Source organism: Cuculus canorus, chromosome 2, assembly GCF_017976375.1.
Source record: "Cuculus canorus isolate bCucCan1 chromosome 2, bCucCan1.pri, whole genome shotgun sequence".
Taxonomy (NCBI): domain Eukaryota; kingdom Metazoa; phylum Chordata; class Aves; order Cuculiformes; family Cuculidae; genus Cuculus; species Cuculus canorus.
Genome location: NC_071402.1, coordinates 13377469 through 13399289, shown reverse-complemented (window position 1 = coordinate 13399289; position 21821 = coordinate 13377469). Strand labels below are relative to the sequence as shown.

General features: G+C 41.6%; 1 protein-coding gene across 3 annotated transcripts in view; it reads right to left on the bottom strand.

The window, feature by feature from the left end:
- Positions 1-21234, bottom strand: part of TMEM65 (transmembrane protein 65) — a 29613-nt gene extending 8379 nt beyond the window's left edge. Inside the window, exons 1-3 of one of the 3 annotated variants that reach the window (XM_054058826.1) lie at positions 20879-21234; positions 17983-18222; positions 1073-1117 (exon numbers count right to left, since the gene is read on the bottom strand). In XM_054058826.1, coding sequence (XP_053914801.1) covers positions 1073-1117; positions 17983-18222; positions 20879-21119 — 526 coding nt within the window. In that variant the 5' untranslated portion in view covers positions 21120-21234. Of the gene's footprint in view, positions 1-1072; positions 1118-14446; positions 14528-17982; positions 18223-20878 lie in introns of all 3 variants that reach the window. The other 2 variants (XM_054058827.1, XM_054058828.1) reach the window with 2 other exon arrangements.
- Between the last annotated feature and the right edge of the window lie 587 nt (positions 21235-21821).

Here is a 21821-nt window from a genome sequence, read left to right as displayed (position 1 = left end):
TTTTTTCCTCACTTCAGATAGGAAAAATAATTCCTACATTTCATAAACTTACAGAGATGCAAATATAGGAAGAGGGAATAAAGAAGAGCACGTGAACCTTGGTCATGCCAAAAGAGACTGGTATGAGTCCCTTTCAGATTTACTTATCACAGACAGCATGAATCCATGATTATACAGAAAACTAAGCCATACAACATCTTTCATACTCAGGTACTAGAATAAGTTTGGACTTCTGTAACTATGTTGTAAAAACACACGTACCTTCTTAAACGCACAGGTGAAAAACTAAAGCACAGAATGTATGGAACTTTGCCATTTTTCTTTTTAAACCATCGCAGGACAAAAATCCCCAAAACATAAATAACAAACATACAGATACATCCAGTAATTTCAAAATGCGTATACCAAACTCTGGAGCTACAAAAGGAGCTCAAATTCTTACCACAACTGTCAGAATTTTGGAATCCATGAAGTAAACAGAACTCCAGGGACCAAGCCAAAAAAAAAAAAAAAAACCAAACAAAAACCAAATAAAAATAAGCATAGATAGCTAGAATAGGAAAATGTCCAATGAAAGACATTTGCTCACCAAGAAGAATATAAAACCACAAAATTACACCGATTTGGAAACTAAATCAGAATTTGAATGACCATGGTATTACAAAGAATACCAAATCTATTACCAATTCCTCTGCAATTTTATCTCACTTTTCAGTCCATTTAAAATACGGGCAACTAGAAGCAAGTGAACAGTTTTTACACTTAAACACAAAAAAACCCATAAGGTACTGCAGCATCAACACTGCTTGGCTTAGAACATAAGGAATGCGCCTGGCTTTGAACAGCACGCTCTCATTTGGGCTTTCTGTCCTACTTTCACTAAATGATGCACATTCTCCAGCTGAGGCGTTATGAAACAAACGGGGCAGGGTGACTGTTGGTGCTTGCTTTGGTTTTGTTACTCCATACCACACGGATGAGGACAGACCAGCACTTGTAGGAGAAAGATGAAGCAATTCAAAGACAGACCACACAAGTACTGAATCACACTCAGCAAATATGCTTCTTTTACCATGTTTCAGTTGTCCTGGAGATGGTGGTGCAACCTCCAGCTTTTCTAGAGAAGTCAAAATGAAATGAGAGAGTTAGCTAGTTCATCGCAAATTCAGTTCATTATAAAGTGTTTATCAAATTACTAGCAGGCAAACAACAGTTATGTTATTTAACAGCTTCACAATTTGAAGAAAATTACTTCACATCTACATTTTCATTATTTTTACAAAAGATAATTTGATATTAAAAGCCAAAAAGTCTTAGAATACTACGAGATTAGACTAGTATAAGAGATTATGCAAAGTTAACAGCACATATTAGAAGCAGCCTGATAGCCATCTTTATAACTGAAAATTAGAAAAAACACACTAAAATTAGAAAAATTAGGACATCTAAAGAGAACTGTATTTTATTATTTGCTTAGGGCCTCTAGGCATGCAGCAGACAACCTCCTTTCCTCCAGAGACAGTCTGCAAAAAAACCCCACCATTGCTGTTCCCACAGAAGATATCTTTTGATAGCTAGTATGAGAACAAAAGAAAAACACTACAATGACACCAGAGACTCCTGAATTCAGTAGCAGCAGATCACATTTGGTCATTTGGTGCATGTTTCGGGCATCCTGGCATCAAACCATTAAGAGCCTTGTAGGGCCAGGATGTCACTCCTGAACCTGACAGAGTATGTCTGGGCAGCTAACGAAGCTTATTAGAGGTGATGCATCAAACACAGCAGCAATGGCTACATGTTTCACAGTGGAAAGGGAAAGAAAATAAGCTACTCCTTTAGGCTATTTTTTTTTTAAACTTGGATTTTGAGCATATTACCCATTTTTAAAACAGAATAAAAAGTTGCCTCAGTATCTTCAAGTATTATGAACTCTAAGCTTTTGGCAAGTTGCTTCTATGATTCTGATTAGGTAGTAGAAAATGGTAAAACACAGCCTATAATGCTACCTCACATATTCAAATTTTACTTCAGGCAGCCAAGTAAATGAAAGGACAAGGCTGCAAACACAGGCCGCAAATCATTTGAGCATACGTCCAAACTGTGCAGACTACAGTGAGTATCCCTGCATCCAAGTCACTCAGAATGGTCACCGAGAGAGTGCTGCCCTCCATGTCTTTCTGTTCCAACAGGAAGCTGTAACACCAATCAGTGTGGTTCTTTGGTTTCCTGTGACACTGCCACTGAAACCTTCCCTGCTGAAGTACCATCTATTCTTCAAGTTTAGTTCTCCATATATAGGGACTTCATGATTAAAAGCTACAACAGCATATAACACCCGCCAAGCAACAAAATGTTTACCACCAAGGAAGAAAACTTTTCATAGTTTGCCCTGATTACGATACCCAAACAAAGCATTTTGGGTACCAACACAGAAGATAGAAGACTATTTGGTCTATCTCCCCACACTACAAAGCTCTAGAACATCAGTCTCATGGATTTAACTACAACTGATGTTTGAGTCTGACAGGACATGGCAGTCTACATAATTACACTCTATTCAGTGTAGCCAGAAAGCTATTAAAAAGATAAAAATCAGTGCATAATAGATTTTGGAAACTTATTACCAAAAGGAAGAATTGAGGACAAGTGTTGGGTAGAAGGAAAAAACCCCAATCTTTTACATAATGTGAGTTTCAAGTCACTTTAACTAAAAAAAGACATAAACCTCCTCCTTTAGAACATAATCAAGGACTATCTTGGGATGGTTTTAAAAGGAGGGAGGCTGAAGGACACTACTTTGGGGGTAGAGGAGAGAGGAAACAGCAAGCAATCAAACATAAGCAGAAATTACCTGATCACTGACATAACCTGCTTTGGCAACGTGGGATTTCTGCTAAACAGCTGTTTTACAAAGCAGGGCACTTAAGGTCCTTCAACACCACTAAGGCATTCAAAGGCTAAGAGAGAGGTTCCTAAGGAGAGCTTGGTGACAGCATCACACCCTGGAGACCAGACTGCTCTTCTTTTGCTATAGGGAACTCTTGTGTACATCAGCATCTTCCTGCCGCATCTGTAAGAACTTTTGAGGCTTGCTGAACTCAGCATGAAGAGTGCCCGATACACAGCTTCCTTCATCATTGAGATGAAAATTAATCCAAGGGTGGGCGGGGAATCTAGGATCACATGTATTAATGAGGCAGGGATAGGAGAGTTCTGACAGAAGTTCAGATAACTATTGCAGGTCAACTCTGCCCCATAGAGGAAAGCTCCAGTCCCAATGCCCTGTCTGCCTGAGCCAAGACACACATCTTGACCTTGAAGAGGGCACCCAGTCAGACCCTGACCCAAGCAGGGCCAAATCAGACCAAGTTGCTCAGGATTTCATCACACAGTGCCTCCAGGACCAAGCTCAAGGGAAAAGCTGTCCCTCGTGGAGCATAAAACAAGCCTTTAAGTCCAAAGACAACTGATGGCTGAAGTATGCTCTGCCACCAAGAGGTACCAAGCACTGCTCGCTATGGGAAAGGGAGCTGGAACACTTCAGCTCATCCTGCAGAGTCCAAGGCTTAGTGTAAAGCTAGGACACAGGGAAGGAAAAAAGAACTAAAGCAGAAAGAATTAAATGACCTCTGTGGCATGAAGGCAAATGACCTTTTTCCAGAATCACTTCCAACACCACCATTGTAAAGCATAATATACTTGAAAACTCTGTAAAATATGAAGGCACCAGGGAAGCAAATCTCATGGAGAGCCAAAAAAAAAAAAAAATCTTTAAGGCAATTTTTTACAATTCTAGATAGCAAAATGTATTTCAGAATAGGGCATTTCTTCATAGGAAGCTGTTCTGAATATTTTCAAGGCCCAGAGGAAAAAAAAAAAAAGAAAAAATATTCAGAGATAGAGCAAAGGAAACACGCCCTTCGCCAGTTTTACTGGAGGGAAAACAAAAATCCTAATTGCTAAACCCCCTTTCAAGAACTAAAAAAAAAAAAAAACCCTAACGTGATCCAGTATTGCATTTTACAACAGCAAATCCACTGTCTCATCTTGTGCCATAGTGCTGAATAAGGCACCAGAATTCATCTAATCGCAGGAGGAATAAAATGAAATGGCAGGGTAAGGAATATTGCTGTTTTCTAGCTGACATTTATTATCATAAATAAAGTTATGAGCCAAAGTTCAAATGCAATACAGGTGATGTGCCCTGAATTACCAAAATCTAGAGAGCAGGAAAAAAAAAACCAACTGCCTCTCAAATCTGTTCTTGATCTTTTTTGAATTTACAGTACAATTTTTTTGCTAACTAAACATTTACTTTTTTTTAATAGATAAAACCCAGCAGGGAATATGGAACTGTCAACATAAATAATACCATTATCTACAATTTGGCCCAAATCCAGCAAGTTAAATTAACTCTGCCAATTGTAGTGAATTCAAACCAAGACAATACTTGCAATTTAATTTTAACAATTATTCTTAGCTGACCCCCAGCTGAGTAGAGGGTAGTCGGGGTGCACTTACTCAGACAGTTGGTTAAAAATAAAACAAAAACCAGAAAGCGACTATCACTGTTTTTTTAATTATCAATTTTTTAAGAACGAGCATACAGGGAATTTGAGCCTACAGACAAATTTTATTATGTTTTATTCAAATTGCAACTAACACTGCTGTAAAATTTTACAGCTAAATCTGTTACTGTCACCCAAGGGCAGGAATCACAACAGAATGATAATAGGCACTATGGCCAGGGCTGCTCTGGGAAAATATGTGCTACAGTTCGGCATTGTGAAATCTACGGCAGGAATATGAGCAGTGTCTCATACATATTTAAATAGTGGTTAATATCTTGAGACTAATGTTTTAACTATGGAAATACAGAAGGTAAGCAGGAGGAATACAAAAAAATTAGTAATCTAGAGTCTGTTGTAACCTCATTGTAGGTTCTGAAGGTTAGTGTCTCATCTGGAAGCTAGGGAGGGTTTTTGTCTCAAATACATCAATCAGTTTCCTCCAAAAACCCCATCCAGGTCACTTCAGCAAATCATTCAGACACACATCATGGAGACAGCAAGGGCTTCACTTGCACAGAACAAGAAATCAAACTGCTGTGCCTGTTAACAACAGGTACTCCTTCACATGTGAGATTGCAAGAGGATCTTTATCCCCAGAATTCAGGATTGAATCCTAGAAATCAGATGCGTTATTGCTTTGTTCAGTTTCTAGAGGTGGATCCTGAAGAGTCAGTTCTGACTACGATGTACAAGTTCATTCATGGAATAAGCTCCCAAGGCTCGTTCCCACCCCTTTCTGTTCTTCTCAATGTTTTAACAAAAACAGCAAAAATCTCAGTACATACAGCAAGACAAAGTTGAAAAAACATGTGCATTGATCCTCAGTTGGGTTCCCTTAATATTCCAGATGGAAAAAAACAATCCACGAGTTGACAGCAAAGAAAATTCTGCATCATTTGTTATAATACACAAATGCTTTCCTATTGCTACAGCAATTAAGGCATGAAACGATGCTGACTCGTGCAGTGCTAAATATAAACCTGGCTGTCAGCCCGTTCAGTCACATGCACACAAGAAGAGAAAGCTGAGCAAAGCACTAGTAAGAGATGAATAGACAGAAGAAATGGTAGAATAATTTCTCAACTACTCCTGAAAAGATAACTATGTGCAAACAAATATTCTGCACAAACAGTAATAGGACACTAGGAGCATTAAAGGTTTTGTTTTAAACACTCTTAATATTGTATAAAACTATACAGTGATTATGGTTCATCTCCCTCCCTGAAAAACCTTGAAGTAGTAGAAGAGGTTATCACCTTTATTTGAAACTATCGTTGTATCTAGTAGACCAAGTGCTCAACAAGCTTTGCAGGAGTGCTGTTCACTCTTCAATATCAACCAACCACTTCCCTTCAGAAGAAAACCCAGGAGCAATTTCGTGAATAATTAATTCCTGGGATGGGCAGCCTGGACATACTGGCCCCAGGACTAAGTACAAGGGATGCAGCCAGCCTGCTCTAAAGGAGAAACAACCCCTGTGACTGGGAATACAACTGTTCTGCACCACTTCATCTAGTGGTCAGCAGCTGCTCCCTAGAACGGCTGCGTTTAGCAACAGAGATGTACATTATTTCTAACCAGATGTGGGATAGTCTAGGTTTAAATATTATATATCTTAATTTCAACTTTTCCTGCAGTGCTTACTGGATGCTCATCCTTAAATATTGTGATTATAGAATACATTTATCCTATTATCCCTTCTGAAAACATGATACACCATTCATATCCTTTTAAAGATGTTCAGCAAAACACAGAGACTTAACACACTTCCACTTAAGGTGGAAATTCTGACTGGATATCTAGAAGGCATAAAATGTCAACAGGTATCTAGAAACTCTAATCACTGCCTTCATTGTCAAGAGGGGGTTTCTTTCCTGATCTAATCCAATTCTCTGTCAGTGCCTTATAAACTTAAAGGTCAGCCTTTCATTTCTGCTCAAGCAGGTTCATGCCAACATAGGATTTGCAGTGGTTTGCTTAACAAGGTCTCAAACTGCAGTTTACAAAAATTAGAAATAAGATGTTTGCCTTAAGACTCAAGGGGTTAATCAGCTAAAATGATGACAATGCAGGAAGAGCTTGCAGTTTGCAATAGAGATGCAGGTAAAGACAGAAATATGGAGTTTGATCTGTCTCCTTCAGAGAGAAATGGAAAATGTCAGAAAAACAGCTGAAGTATTTGTATAAAAATGCCAGAAACATGGTAACATTGATAGGAGTGAACATGAAAAATAATACCGTGTTTTGTCCTGTGCATTCCAAAAGTGAATGGTTATATGTTATTTAACAACATCAACAAAAATAAAAATAGGAAGGTGCTGTCTAGAAACACACTGGTTGTAGTACTTCCCTAACTAGAGTGGGCCATCCACAGAGCCAAGTTTTCTGCCTCAAAAAAATAAAGTAACAGCATCTTCCCAAATGGAGGTTGGCTTTTCTTTCCCTCCTCATCCTGTCCATTTCAATGCTCAGGTACTGCAATGAGTTCCCAGGAGCTCCAAGAGGAACACCTCCCGAAGGCACCACAAACTCTTCTATCTTTGGATTCCCAGGGGATTATTAACATCCTTCCCACTAGCTACGGAAAAAACACAGATAAATACTTAAGACTAACATTAGAATGGAATTAATCTCATCCAAACAGATGCCTCTAGCTGCGTTTCAGTAGGATGAGTTATTGGCAATTCTCCAGCCACATTGATTTTTCTTAGGCCTCTCTGGTTCGAGGTAAGGATCCATCAATCATTTCACCAATTCAAAGCTGAGCAGAGCAGTAGCTCAGCAACTGTATTGAACTGGAAAAAAATAAGATCATAGTATGTATGTATTATCAGGGTGTGAGATTAGGCTTTTGGCTGTCCTCCGTAGCAGGTTCATGTAAATGGATAAGCAAAGCAATTCTGTGGGACACCACAAAAGATCTGTTAACAAGAATTATCAGAGCTCTGCACACAACTAAAGAGATCTGATCTAGTGGAGGGCTTTCATCACATTTAAGTAGAACAGACTGGAGTCATTGATGCCTACATATAAGCACTCGTGAAATATCTAGGGAGTTATATACACACAACTATATTATCCTTTATTTAATGATATTCCCCTCGGGCCTTGTTTTCAAAAAAGGAATTTGAGATGGTGGCAAGAGACGAGTTTGCTTATGCCCACCTCCCCTCCTCTCCCTTATGCCCTTTCCCCACCTGACAAAACCCACACTTGTTTTCCTAGGAAAAAATGAAGACAGGAAGGAAGGTAATTTATGAAGAACCAGAAGCGGCACCAGCTTTCAAGAGTAGGCACGTGATCCTGTGCTGGCAGCCAGCACCATCCTTTGGAGAATGATGCTGACTGACAACAGCCTATGCCGCACCCAGGGGAACCGGGATGCTCTCTCCTCTGCTACCCTAGGACAAAACAGAGCAGATTAATAACACAGGGGCTTGTGCTTCATTGCAGATGTAGCGGACCACATCCATACTGCACTCACCAGCTTTCTTAAACACCCTTACTGTTCATACTGTCATCCACAGGCAAAAAATATGAGATTTTTCCTTTTGCAGTACCCAAGAATCTTGAAATGACAAAAAGTGTCTAGACTAATATCAAGAGAGCAGCTTACTGTAAGAGCAAACCTAAGGCTGGCAACAGCAGTGCTTCCCACAGTCACCAGTACCAGCAGCACCAGCACCTGTACTCAAATGGCAACAACCCTGCCCACCAGCACCGCATGCAGGCACTTACAGCTGTGCAGGAACATCAGGAGGGAAATTTGATGGGTTTGGTGTTTCACCCTCCCCTTTAAGAAAAATCTCCTATGATCTTCACCAAATGCTGCAGGCAATCTACTATTAAATCACAATACCACTAAGTATCAGTCTGTTCTCAAGCACAAAGTTTCATTCCCTGCCCGAGGACAACCTTGGAAACAAGTTAAGACTGCAGAAACAAGCTTCTCTGAAATAATTTTAAATGCATATAGTTTACTGATTTTCATCTGACTCAGAATTAAGACAGCCACCCAGAATAAAACAAAGTAGATAAATAAACTAAATGATGTTCAAATATTCTGTTACAGACTCACATTAAGTGTAATTACATTCCTTCTGATTCTTTACTGCACTGGGGCAAGAGAGACAAAACTATAAGCTCCCTTTTAGTCCTTAAGGAACTATTCATACCTGCCAGCAAAAACAAAGAGCATAAGAAACCACTGAGAATTTAAGTTCCAGCCACAAATTACACTCAGATAATTTGCAGCTCTCTATATAAACACCTAATGAATACAGAACACAGTAGCAATGGAGCTATTCCTCACGCTTAGCCTGCTGCTAGAGGAAGCGCAATAGATTCATCTTATGGGCACCTTTCTTCTTCCCTTCCCCCAAGAACTTAGCAAAGCCTCTGGCTGCGCTGGTGAACCAGTCAGACTTCAACATCTGATGCTGCACAGTCGAAGCCAAGCTGCAACGTCAGCTATCTTTGGCAAACGTCTGGAGGAATGAATGTTACAAGAGACAATGCAAAGCCAGATAAAATTTACTTTACTTGGAACTTTACCTCAAAATGGTTTCTTTTGACCTTTATGTTATAAGAATACGGAATAAGAATCTGATGAGTTGTTGCTCAGCTGCATTATTCAGTAATTTAGTGAGCGTATGATTTTTAAGTTCTACTCAAAAAAATTCACTCTGTTCTTGAAAGTTATCTGAAATAAAGACTGTTGATTTTGCAAATAAAGTCATATAAATAAGGAGAAGCAGAGGACAACAAAAAATGCTGGGTTCTACTCTTCCTAGAAGTGAACAGTTCTGCCTAAATTCACTTCTAACTCTTTCAAGCAACTGTCTTCATTCTGCAAAACAAAACAAGGAAAATTCTCCTGGTCATCATTTCAGCAGCCTTTGGTAAGCACGAGCCTTCCATTGGGAGGATTTAACTTACTCAGTTGCAAGCGCATCTTTGCAACTTCCAACTGCAGAGCCAATGCAAGCTTCAGTCTGCGTCACAGCACTGCAAGTCACAGCTGTGAACACACTCCCCCTAAAGCCACTTCAGGACCTCTGCTCTATCAAGCACTACACATCTGATCATTTATTTAATCCCAATGCTACTTAATCTTCCCATGAAAGTACTCAATGCCTGGTTATGAAAGACAGGTTCCATCACTTAGTGCAGTCTGTTTTTCAACTTTGCCCATTTTCCCTTCTCCCCTTCTTGTATTTCCACCTGTCCCTTTGTCACAGGTTCAATTGCGAGTGCTGAAATCACCTGATCCACCTCCAGTTCTGCTAATAAGCTTGCGAATTATTAAATTACAAACAAACCCACAGCTGAATTCAAGGTTTGCTGCACACATAAGCCTGGTTTGTCTTCTAGAATCCAGAAATATGGAATCTAATCTATTTAACACTTTTCCCCTTGGCAGCAGAATATATGCTGTGGCACTCACGTATTGCCGGTATCACTGATGTACCTGTACCACCAGTACTTACTGCAGACCTTAATTAAATTTGTGCTCCTGCAGGGTTTCTCATGCTGTGCAATGGGGGCTGACCTCCGTGTGCCTTCAGCATCCTTCCCTCCCTCCCTCCCTCCCTCCCTCTCATCTGCTTCTCCAAAATCTAGGCAATGTTTACATAGCCTGTTCTCCCACAGTGAGGAAGGGCATGGATTCAGGCTGAGGATGCCTTCTGCAGTGCCGAAGCCAAGTGCTCTGTGACACAGCAGGGTAGCCACTGACCCCAGGAGGAATAATTCCAGATAGAAGACCAGGGGAAAGGATGAGACACTGCTGCCTACCCAGTCACGACAGGCAGGAGGAATTTTGAGGTGAAAAATGCTCCCAAATACAATTGCGAGTACTTGACAACACCAAAAAAAAAAAACCAATCTGGGAGATAGAAGCAGTATTGCTCACTAGTGCGAGTCATTGAATGTGCTGTTACTGGCACAGAGGGACTGCAGAACAAACTTCTACCCAAGGCACACAAAACCCTCACCTCCCATGAGAAAACAGGGAAGACAGAACTTCAGGTCAAACAAAATGGCATCTTGAAGTGATCTAAAGTCACGTTGTTGTTTCAAGGGGTGATGTCATACTTTTTCACCGGTTCCTAAATTTCCTCCTGATCATGTATTTGGGACTTTTCCTTTCTTCTAGCACTTGTGCTCAGCCAGGCATACAGTCAGGCCCAGAGAAGAACAACAGTGCTAGCACGGGAAGCAGAAACAGGGATGCACACCCAGACGTTTTCACATCAGTACAGAAGAACAGGACACTCCCTTTGCACAGCCTGGGTGAAGCCAACAGTAAATCCACACCCACACAGACAAGTCACACCTACCACACATCAGCTCGTCCACAGCTCATCTGTATATGCTCTTATCCCACGGCGGGGAAGCCCTCTGAATGTTTTTCCTCCATGGCTGGGAAAGAAGAACTAAAGTGAGCTCTTCTTTTTTTGCGAACTGAGCTTTTATGTAAGGCCAGACACAAATTGCAGTAAAAGTCAGCCACATTACACTCCAACTGCAAAAACTGAAACAAGCTGCATCTGAAAACAAGGCTGACAGGATAGGTTCCTAGCATCCAAACAAGAGAAGTAAAACATTATAGATCTAAAGATTTATTTTTTTTCTTTCTGATAAATCAGATCCAACTGGAACCAGTCATTTTTGACATGGGCTATTTGTGCTGTACCAGAACCTCCAAATGCACATTTTTATTTGTTGCTTCTGCTCAAGGAGAGGGACACAATCACAAGGAGACTGTGCGACATTTTCAGAAGGAAAAGGTCACCAGGCTGATCATTTATAGAACCACTGCCATTTTTAAAGCAAAGTAAACAGGTAGCTTCATTTACTTTACTCCATAAAATATTAAAAAGGAAAATTGGGGGGTGGGGGGGAGGATGCAGAGTCAAGCTGCTCTCCCATCTCTCCTCACTGTATTAGGCAAGATGGCTGTGGATCCAGCTGGCAATTCCTACATCTCTATCTTGAACAAAACAGTTAATTTTACACTTCTAATATCACTTGTACTTTGTAAAAATCAGCCCATTGCCAGGACTTAATGAAGAAAAGAAACAGCTGGATTGACAGACTATTTGCAATCCGAAAATACAAGCTGATGGTATGTAAGAGAGCTGGCTAAAGAAATCTGTTCATTCCATGCATATTTGTCTCTATTCTTCCATGAAACCAAATAGAACACAATTTCCACCCATTCAGACTGCCATGAAATATGGGAAAATATCCTAATGGAAACTGATGACTCACATTCTTAGCGTAAGATGAGTTATAGAGAACTGGTCTGCAGTAAGGGATGGATCACTGCATAGAGCAAAAAGCTATCAAGAGCAAATAACCGAAAGCTATGAACAAAAAAGTTATATTAACAGTATAATAACCAGAAACTGATGATGTTTAAAAGAGAAATGCGGCAGAACAAAACCCTGCGATCCCCTGTTGGTTCACAACAAAGCATCTGGATCTGAAGAAAATAACAGTTTTGTGGCAATATAAAAACTTTACATACACCAACACACCACAAAGCACACAGACCTCTGCCCATGACAAGAATAATATCCCATGTCTCCTCCTAACCCTGCCTAAAGGCTTCCCAGGAGGTTTTGAGCAAACTGCTGGTGTCCAGCTGACAGGCCCAGAACTATCTCAGCGAAGACAGATTTGGGAACAAAAGCTTGGGCCACTGCTGAGACCCATGCCTCTGGCTCCTCTCAGTTCAAGTTGTTCTCACTGTAGAAGCCTTTTTCTCTCAATTTTTTCCATTCCTTCTGAAAAGAAAAAAGATTTTCCAAGGTTTCGTCCTTCCTCCAGGTCATGCAGGAGCCTTTCACCAGGATCACTGCCAAAAGGTACAGCAAGTTTTAATTCTGGAAATGGCTGTGCTCCTATCTGACATCCTAAAAGCTATGAAGTATGTAGCAGGCATGTTTAGGAAAGGATTTATTCCTGGGTACAAGCAGTGGGACAGAACAAAACAAGCCACTTGCTCCTTATGTCTGCTTCAACACAACAGGAAAGTTGCGACAGAATACACCTCATCTCCAATACATAATATTGTAGTCTTCAAATTCATTCCTATTTGCTCTTTTTATTATCTAGAAAGAAATGTTCAGGTTAAAAAAAAAATGACCTTTGGAACTTGCCAAAAGCTAAAGCATGTCAATTTGTCAAAACTGAATTTAAAAAAACTAAAAGAATACCCAAAAAGCAACGAACATGAGGAGTTCATCACATACAAATGGAAACCGGCAAATGATGCAGCAAAAAGAGCATAGCAGGTATCAGTATGTATTATGGCTGCTAGGGCGGATATTTTCTTAACAATTAACATACAGATATCTAAGAATCTGAAGTCAATGAACACTGGAAAAGCAGCTATTTTCTCATATTTCTTAGTTTTGAATGAAAAGTGCACTCTGACTTAAAACCAGTATTCTGCGGGCTTTGCCTTGAAAAGCTCCCTGTGTTTCAGAGGAAGTAAGGGTTTTGTTTCAGCCATGGGTTAGTCACATCCCAAAAATACCAAGGTGTTCGATGTTAATGGAAGTTCCCACACATAGCAACGAAACAGAAAAGGTATGCTCTCAGGTTTTTTAAATAATACTGTGATAATTTAAAGGGAAAGAAAGAGGTGTGTGAGCTTTCCTGTTCCCTCTCAAGTCCAGCTTTCCCCAGCCTGAGATGTTTCTTTACCAGCAAAACAAATAAACAGCATCAGAGATCCAAGTCAGCTTCCTTCAGTACTCTGTATCATATACTTCTCATTTTCCCATTTACCTTTTCTTTTTAGAAAAAAAATTCTCCTGGAGACACCAGCTGCCTCTGTAGTTCTGCATTTGGCTTGATTAAATAATAAATATGGCTGACTACAGCTAAGAGTTTTCAGTAAGCTTTAAATAATTTCTTTCTTAGAGAAACTGGCAGATTTCATTTGTTTTTTAATTTTATTTACACACTAAAGCAGTACCTCTGTGTTCACAGAACAGAAATTATCCATTTCATTCATGCCTATTACATGGAGATCTAAGTGTTCCTAATCTATCACTCCAAAAGGTTTAGGTTTCATAATAAGTAAAAGTTGCAGTTCAAGTGATCTTTCCTAAAAAGACCCAAATCAAAAGCACCCCTCCTACCAGACAAGTTAGCTCAAAGGAAAATCTGTCTCCTGATAACTATAAAATGTATTATTTTACACAAGACAAGACATTATTTTACACAGATGAAAAACAATGGCTCACGATTTAGACTTCTTTTTAATTCATTATTTAAAAAATGTTCATGCACGACAACTATTTGCATCACATCACATGCTTAAAAACATGCAAAAGATGGAACAATCTTTTATTTTATCTTTTCTAAAAGGTTAATTGCAGGAAAGGGAAAAGGCAGCTAACTAATTAATAATATTTTTTAACAGTAATATTATTTTTGCATTATGTTTGGACCATGTCATTAAATGCACAACAATTTCCTAGGAAAAGGCATAAGGTAGATGACACTGAGCTTCAAGGAAATTAATCTGTTTCACAGTACTAAACCTCTGGTGGAGTATTATTCAGAAACTATGCTACAGCTCAGGAGAGTTTTTGCAAGGGACTTGAAACACTTCTTTGGTCACATTAAGAGTGAGTCCACAAAGTACTACAGGGATCACTGAAATTCTTGAATCTGAAGGCTTTAGATTAATATAAACAAACAAAAAGTGTGTACTTTTATTTCTCGTAGCAATACATGCCAGCTGCATCAAAACAAGCAAGCGGGAAGTCTGTCAAACCAGCAGCCTGCTGGCCTTATGCAATGCCACATCTTAGCAAGCACACTTCTTTGTTTGGGTTTTTTTACTGTACCAAAAGTACTGGTCTCCTCTGGTGACACTACCTCCTTCGCTGGCTTCTCAAGTGGTATCAGTGGTTTAGGATATCTGCATGCTACGAGTTTTCAAAAGCAAGACAGCAATAAGTCATTATTTCAAATCTTTCAATCAACACCAGAGTATCTGCCAGCAAGGAAAGAGCCTTTATAAACAATAAGGTGATTCAATTTCTCTAGGTCTCACACCAATTCCACTTGAATGTTCGAAGTCTCTCCTCTGCAAAGACATATGGCAGAGTTCCTGCATTTAAGAAGAGAAGTTGGACTAGAACCTGCTTTACGTTACACGAGCATGTAAAATTTCAGAATATGGAAGAACACCAAACCACAAAAGCAAAACCTTCCAATACTTAGGCAACACATGCATGGCCCTGTCCCAAGTACCATCTAGATTAGCATGACAGATAAAGCCTCAAAATTGGAGTTTAAAGCAGAAAAAGAGTATTAGCAAATGTATTCAAAGTTAAAATTCCATGAAAAATTTTCTATACAGTTCACATTCCCATAAGATACAGTGTGTGCATTGAGATGACAACATGATGAAAAACTTAACTTCCTCAAGCTACCTAAATTTACACAGTCTGTACAGTGCTCTTCCTCTTGCACTCTGCCTGCATGGGAGGGCTCAATCATTTTGGAAAGAAAAAAAAAACCTTTAGATGCAAAAAGAGCTAGTATGTTTCATCAGAAACATAACATTCCTTTAATCACTGAGTGTTTCTGACTCAGCAGTGAGATCAGCAATAGTCTTGGCGTATGCTGTGATGGCCTGAGAACACTAAGGGACCGCACACAGGCAGGCTGGTAAGAGTTTGTCATTCCTCCAGGTTGATGGAGCACTTCAAACATGAAAATTAGACACTTGACAGCAGCCTGCTAGAAGACCTTTTCCTAGAACAACAATCAAACCCTAGGATTAACAGCCAATTTCTTGACTTAGATCACAGCAAGGGAGAGGAAAAAAAGATCCTTCTCCACACACAGGTCACTTGGAGCTCAACTGTGTACACTGGGCAAGAGAGGAGAGGGCAAGAAAGCACAGTCCTCATCGGATGCCGTAATACCTGCCAAAGTATACCAGCTCCTCCTTCTCCCGGCTCAGCAGGCTGGGTGCCCTCCCAAGAAACCTCATACTTCCACTGTGAAATCACTCTTTAAACAAGACCAGGAATTCCAGAAGGATGGAATCATGCTCTCTTGCACTAACACAGATTAAGTTCTACCAAAATGAGGTACTAAAACCCGAGTAGTATGTGAACCACCACAGCAGATAAACTAGTTGGTTTGTAGTCTGACTTGGGCACCAAAATGAATCTTTTTCACAGGACATCATGCTTGGAATGTCTAAAAACCTCGGTGAAATCTGGTTTGTGTTTGGTGACATTTGCAGTCCTATGAATTAACTTTTCTTTCTAAAGCTGTGGAAGCAGGGGCACCTGCACTGTAACTCTCCCTAAGCTATTCCAGTAAACTGGAGAGTTCATAATTTTAACACTAGATCATAAACCAGAGACGTTTCCTCTGACAGTAATGGAAAATTTCACCCAACAATGGCTAAAAGCTTGCAAATTCCCACAAAGAGATCTTGCCCCAGCAGCCAGCCCCACTGAACGCCTGGAGGTGATGCCCTTCACCCGCATACTAACTTTTTGGGTTTTTTTTAAACAAAGACAAGATACAGTAAATTGAAATTAGGAACATTTTTCTATCAGAATGCACTAGTTTGGTCAGATTATTAAACCATGTATGGTATGACATAGTAGTGTCTTCAAAAAGAATCTAACTGGAGACTGCAGTCTCCAAGACCTGCAAATTAAACCAACAAAGCCGGCTGTCAAGACTGCATTGTCACTGATTTTTTGCACATTTTCCAGTTAATACTCAACCTCAACATTCAACAAAACACTTCAGACAGGATTTATTTTGGTGATCACATCACAATAGCCTTCCATTTAAATATAAAACACCATTTGTTGCTTTCAAGGAATTGTGTTCAATGTACACACATTATACATTAAAAACATTTTCTATATCATGTATATATTATTATATTATATTTCTATATAATTGCTATATTATTATATCTTTTAAGTATTATACATACAACATATTTATATATATATTTCATGTATACGTACACAAAGATGGGAAAACCACAAACTTTGCAACAAAATATGGGAAAATAATGGATTCTGTCATCACCAAGACTCGAGATTTCTTAGAAACCCTGGACCATCACTGTGTTAGTATTATTAATGGAAATGGTTACATCTGGGCTCAAGAATATTTCAACCTGGCACAGATGAGAACAGTACCCTTAGAAGAAATAAAGATGCAGCAGAAATGCTAAGTTTAAAATTTCTTATCTAAGCCAGCCAAAGCCTTTAGTCTTTTTCCTCCTTGCTACTAGGCTTGCTGCATTGCTTAAATGTGCCATCATGAATCATTTCATATCATACGCTGGAAACTAAAGATAGAAAACCGGAATAGAAGCCCCTTACTACCACCCATAATAGAAGGGGAGGTAGCATAGAAAGGCAGAGCCATTAAATCATTTTCCACACTGCCAGCAAAATTTTCACACTTTCATCTTCCCATGCAAGAAATGAGCAACACAAAGGAGTATTTGACTGTCTTACTGCCACAAAACTAAGCCTCAATTACGGGGCACCACTTCCACAAGCAGGAAAGCAGAATTATTACACTTAAAATGAATTGGCCTACTTGTTGTTTCTGTGAGAAAGAAAAATACAATGTTTGTATTTAAGCCCCCACCTATCACCTCCATCTGGTGGGGCTAACATGCTCACAAGAAACCTAAGTTGAAATACAAAAGTTTGTTTGAAACCTCTGAGACCTTATTCACCTTTCCAAGAATAGAAAGGGGAGAAAAAAAAAAAAAAACAAAAAAAAAAAACAGGAAGAAAGACTTAATGAAGAAGGAAAATTAAACCCAGGTGGGAAGGTCTTGCAGCTTTCTTCAAAAAGAGCAACTTAGTGATGTTTTAACTAAATTTTGAGACAGTTAGCAAGACAGAGATTACAGACTAAAACAAAACAGTTCTTAAAATATCTTCCTGAGAACAATTCCATCAAGATTCATAGCCATCCTCCCAGCTTCTCCAAAGCAAAACTCATCTATTATTTCAACTAGGGCTTCCAGGTAAGCAAGCAAAGCCTCACAGGCATCCTTCATCACACGCTCACTCAGAGTTCTGCCTGCTGAAGCACTAAAACAAACAGAACAATCCCAGTGTCTATTAAGGTCAAGTTTCAACAGCTTTCCGGAAACTAAACTGTTTAAACCGACTGCTAGTGTCAGCATCTGGAAGCTGTAAGTGTCCAGACATAAAAGTCCAAGCTGATGAGGTGACAAACTGATGGCAGGGACACATTCCAAGCTACCCCATCACTAACTTTTCCCCATCCACAGTGCAAACAGATGTGTTAAATTTCAAAAACGCTTCAGAGACTCACCTAACTTCTGGGTCAACAGCTACGACTCACCTACCTGAGGACCGTCCTTCAGCGTAGCAGCCGCAGCAAAGGATGGGTTTCCCTGTACCCTCTGCCATTAGCGGAGGCCACAGATAGTGTGTCCTGTCATATTTCGCGCTAGGGCAATTAGTTGATGGAACTGCATCCTTCTGGTGGTAGGCCTGGGAATGGGCTGAGGAACAGTCCTCATTTGGATCTTGATGTGCCCAGGTCTCCCCATATTGGTGACAGCTTCCCCTAGCTGATATGGGGTCTGTTAGGGCACAGAAGAGGCAGTGAAGGAAGAAGGTCAAAACTTAACCCAATAAGGACCATGTTAAGAAGGGGACAGACTGAGACCTCCCTTTCCATTATAGAAGTATGAAAAGATCACAGGCACAAAGCTTAAGCACAGTGGCAAAACTGCATCAGCATTTCATGACTGAAGATAGACTGATTTTTCTGGACTCAAACAGGACACAGGAATTTACTTGGCAAGTAGAGAAGTGAATTTAGAGGTCGCATTTGGATCACTTTCAATGGAAATCGCAACACAAGCAAAAGCAGCAACCTCATCTAAAGAATCAGCTACTGGGACCTACGGCATGCTGCCACCAAATAAGAAGACTGAGAAGAAACTAAACATCTCTAAGAACACTTTATGTTGATTGAACTCATCAGCTGCGAAAATGAAGTTCAAGTGGCACTAGTAGGTTGGAGAAAGTATGTGGAAAGTAGGGTACAAATACCTCTCACTCCCATCTGCTACTCACCACTACAACCCATGTACCTATTTAGATCATTCCTACAGAATCTCCAACTCAACAACAGGAAAGAGCAAACACGCAAAATATTATCTAACCATAATAAAGAATGCTAAGCAAGGAATATGGACAGCTAGCCCAGAAATCATATAATTTTCTTTCCAGTGCAGCGCTTCTACACACTTTGTCTTCTTCAGGGACTGCTTGGTGCCGAGAATGTGACAATACACATCCAAGACTCCTTGAGAGCCTGGCTCTACGCTCGCTGCCTTTCTTCATGTAACATTTGAATTCTGTCAATATCGACCTTCTACAGAAACAGCTATGGACAATCAATCCAACAAGAGATTCCTGGTACTGCCATTCTCTTCCTCAGACCAGAGCAGCTCTCACACATGTACATCAAAGAGTGCTCTGTCAGGTGCATCTAAAGAAAGCAGAGCGCCCATTTTACTGGCATTAAATGATTCCTGTGCCACGCTTCCTCTCTTGTTCACATGATTTTAGTTCCCTAGACTATCAGGGAACGTATACAGGCTACGCACTATAGTTCTTTTTTCCTCTAATTTTAATTCAAAAGACTTATTAGAAATCTTTCTTGGTTATGATTGTTCTTTTCCATAACACATGAAAAAATACCATTTCTTAAGAGTTAAAAGCTGACAGCTGTTATTATGCTGCGGCCTGGTAAAAATTAAATAAAACAAAACCATGAATGGAACATAAAGGAAAAGGTTATTTTTTAAAAAAGGTCTTATCAAGCTACTAGCTGCACAGATCAAGAATATGACTCTAAGGACTAAGGTCTGATGGCATCAAAACACTTCGTGCAGCCCTTATGTGCGAGACTACAAAGCACACAACCAAGGTTTTGTTGAAACAGTATCTCTGGCGAGATTAATGCTCAGTTTCAAGCATAGGGAACTGCAATTTTCACTACTGGAATAAATTTGCAAGTTATTGATAAGGTCCCTTGCAGTAAAGTCTCTGAACTCAAACAAATGCTTTTGTTACTCTCTTACAAATTCTGAATCATAGTATTTTATAGAAACAGACTTTCCTACTATAGCGAACAACAACCAAGCAACAAGCTACAAAATAAGACCAGCTGTTGAATTATCTCTGAACAAACCTTGAGACATTATACTGAGATGCAATTTAAAGTCTCGGTTTGATATCCACCGCAGGATCCTCAGGTGCACAGTAGCACTGCACACAACCCAGCTTCACCTGAGCAATAACCGATGAGACAAACTCACACAAAAACCTCGTGGCAAAAAGCCTTCAGAAGCCGAGGATTTATTCAGGAAGAATATTAGTTGTTAGTATTCAGAAGTTAGTGTCAGCTTACAGCCCAAAGCATGACTTCCCACTATGTTGGAAAAACAAATACAACCGATTCACACTCTGCAAAACAGCAACGCTGCTCCTAAAATAAACCCTTTAAGTGAACTACTCTCACTCAGCCTGGAAACACTAGTGTTTACCCACAAGCGTGCTATAAACAAAACCAAGCACCACCTGGAAAGGTTCTGCCTCTCCCCAAAAGCTCTGTTCCTACGGCCGATCCCTGGACCTGTCCTCTGCCCACCCCAAGGTTCCTTCCAGACACGTACAGAAGAGGCACAAGGCAAAGAAATGCCCTTTCCAAGGGCATGCTACTATCAAAGTCACTAAGAGGCCTAGAGCAAAGGCACACGGACCTCCCAACGCCTGCTGGCATCTTCCTTGCAAGAGGGGCTGTAAATTACACCATCAGAACCACAAGTACAGAGGTTGCAATGAAGAGGACTTGGTTTGGATGTAAGGAGAAGCATCAAGCTGGCAAGAACAGCTGGATCAGGCACAAAAGGAATCACGGGGGATGATTTTACCCGGTGTTGCCCACTCGGAGCCGGGTCTGCGAGCTGCCCCGCACACAGAACCCTCTGCTCGCCGGGCGATGCCGCAGCTCGGGGCAGGAGGCGCGGCTCGCCCAGGAGCCTCCCCAGCGCCCCTAAAACCCTTCCCCGCCGCCCCACCGGCGCGATTCCAGGGACAACACGCTCTCCTCCCCCCGAACTCCTCGGGAAGCCCAGACCGCGCCGAGGATTCGAAGCCCCGAAGACGCCGCGGATGCTTCTGGAAGCCGAAGCCCCGTCCCCTCGGCCGCGGGTCCCCGCTCACCCTGGGCGATGGCGATGGACTCGAAGCGGTGCAGCTCCCGCAGCAGGCAGCTCCGCTCGGTGGAGTGCAGGCTGTAGATGAAGTCGCGGGCTCCCTGCGCCGTGTTCAGCGCCTCCATCGGCTCCTTCTTGGGGTGCGCGCCCAGCGCCCGCGCCCCCCGCGGGACGAGCGGCGAGGCCAGGCGGGAGGAGCCCCCCGGCCGCCCCAGCAGCAGCGCCGCCCGCCCGAGCCACGCCGACATGGCCCGAGGGGAAGGGCGCGGCCGCTCCGGAACGCGGAGACTCCGCGCAAACACCGCGCCCGCGCCGCTCGGCAGCCGCTCAGCCGGCGGCACCCATGGCCGGGGCGGGGCGGGGCGGGGCCGCGCAGGCGCGGGAGGGGCGGGGCGGGGCGGGGCGGGGGGTAGTGGGGCCGAGGGGAGGGGTTCGGGTTGGTGCTGGTGTATGAGGGTTGGGGTTAGCGGGTTAGTGCCACGGCTTTGGGGTGGAGTTAGAGGTTAGGGTTAGAGGATGGGGTTGGGTTTAGGGGGGTTGGAGCTCGGGTTTAGGGTTAGTGTGTCTGGGGGTTGGGGTTAGGAGAATGCGGGTAGATTTGGAATTAGAGGGTTGGGGTTAGGTTAGCGGCTAGGAGTTAGGGATAAGGGTTTAGGGATAGGGGGTTGGGGTTCGGGTTAGTTTTGGGGTTAGGAGTTTAGTTAGGGGGTTAGGGTTAAGTTTTGCGGATTAGGGCTGGGGTTAAGGCTTAGCTGGGTAGGGTTAGGGGTTTAGGGTTGGGGATAGGGGGGTTATGGTTGGGGCGTTAGAAGGTTAAGGGGTTGGGATGAGGGGTTTAGGGTTAGGGGGTTGGGGTTAGGGTGTTAGAGTTACGGTTAGGGAGGTCTTGGAGGTGTGTTTCCAGCCTTAGTGACTCCGGTCACAAGTGGTGTCCCCAGGGCTCGGTGCTG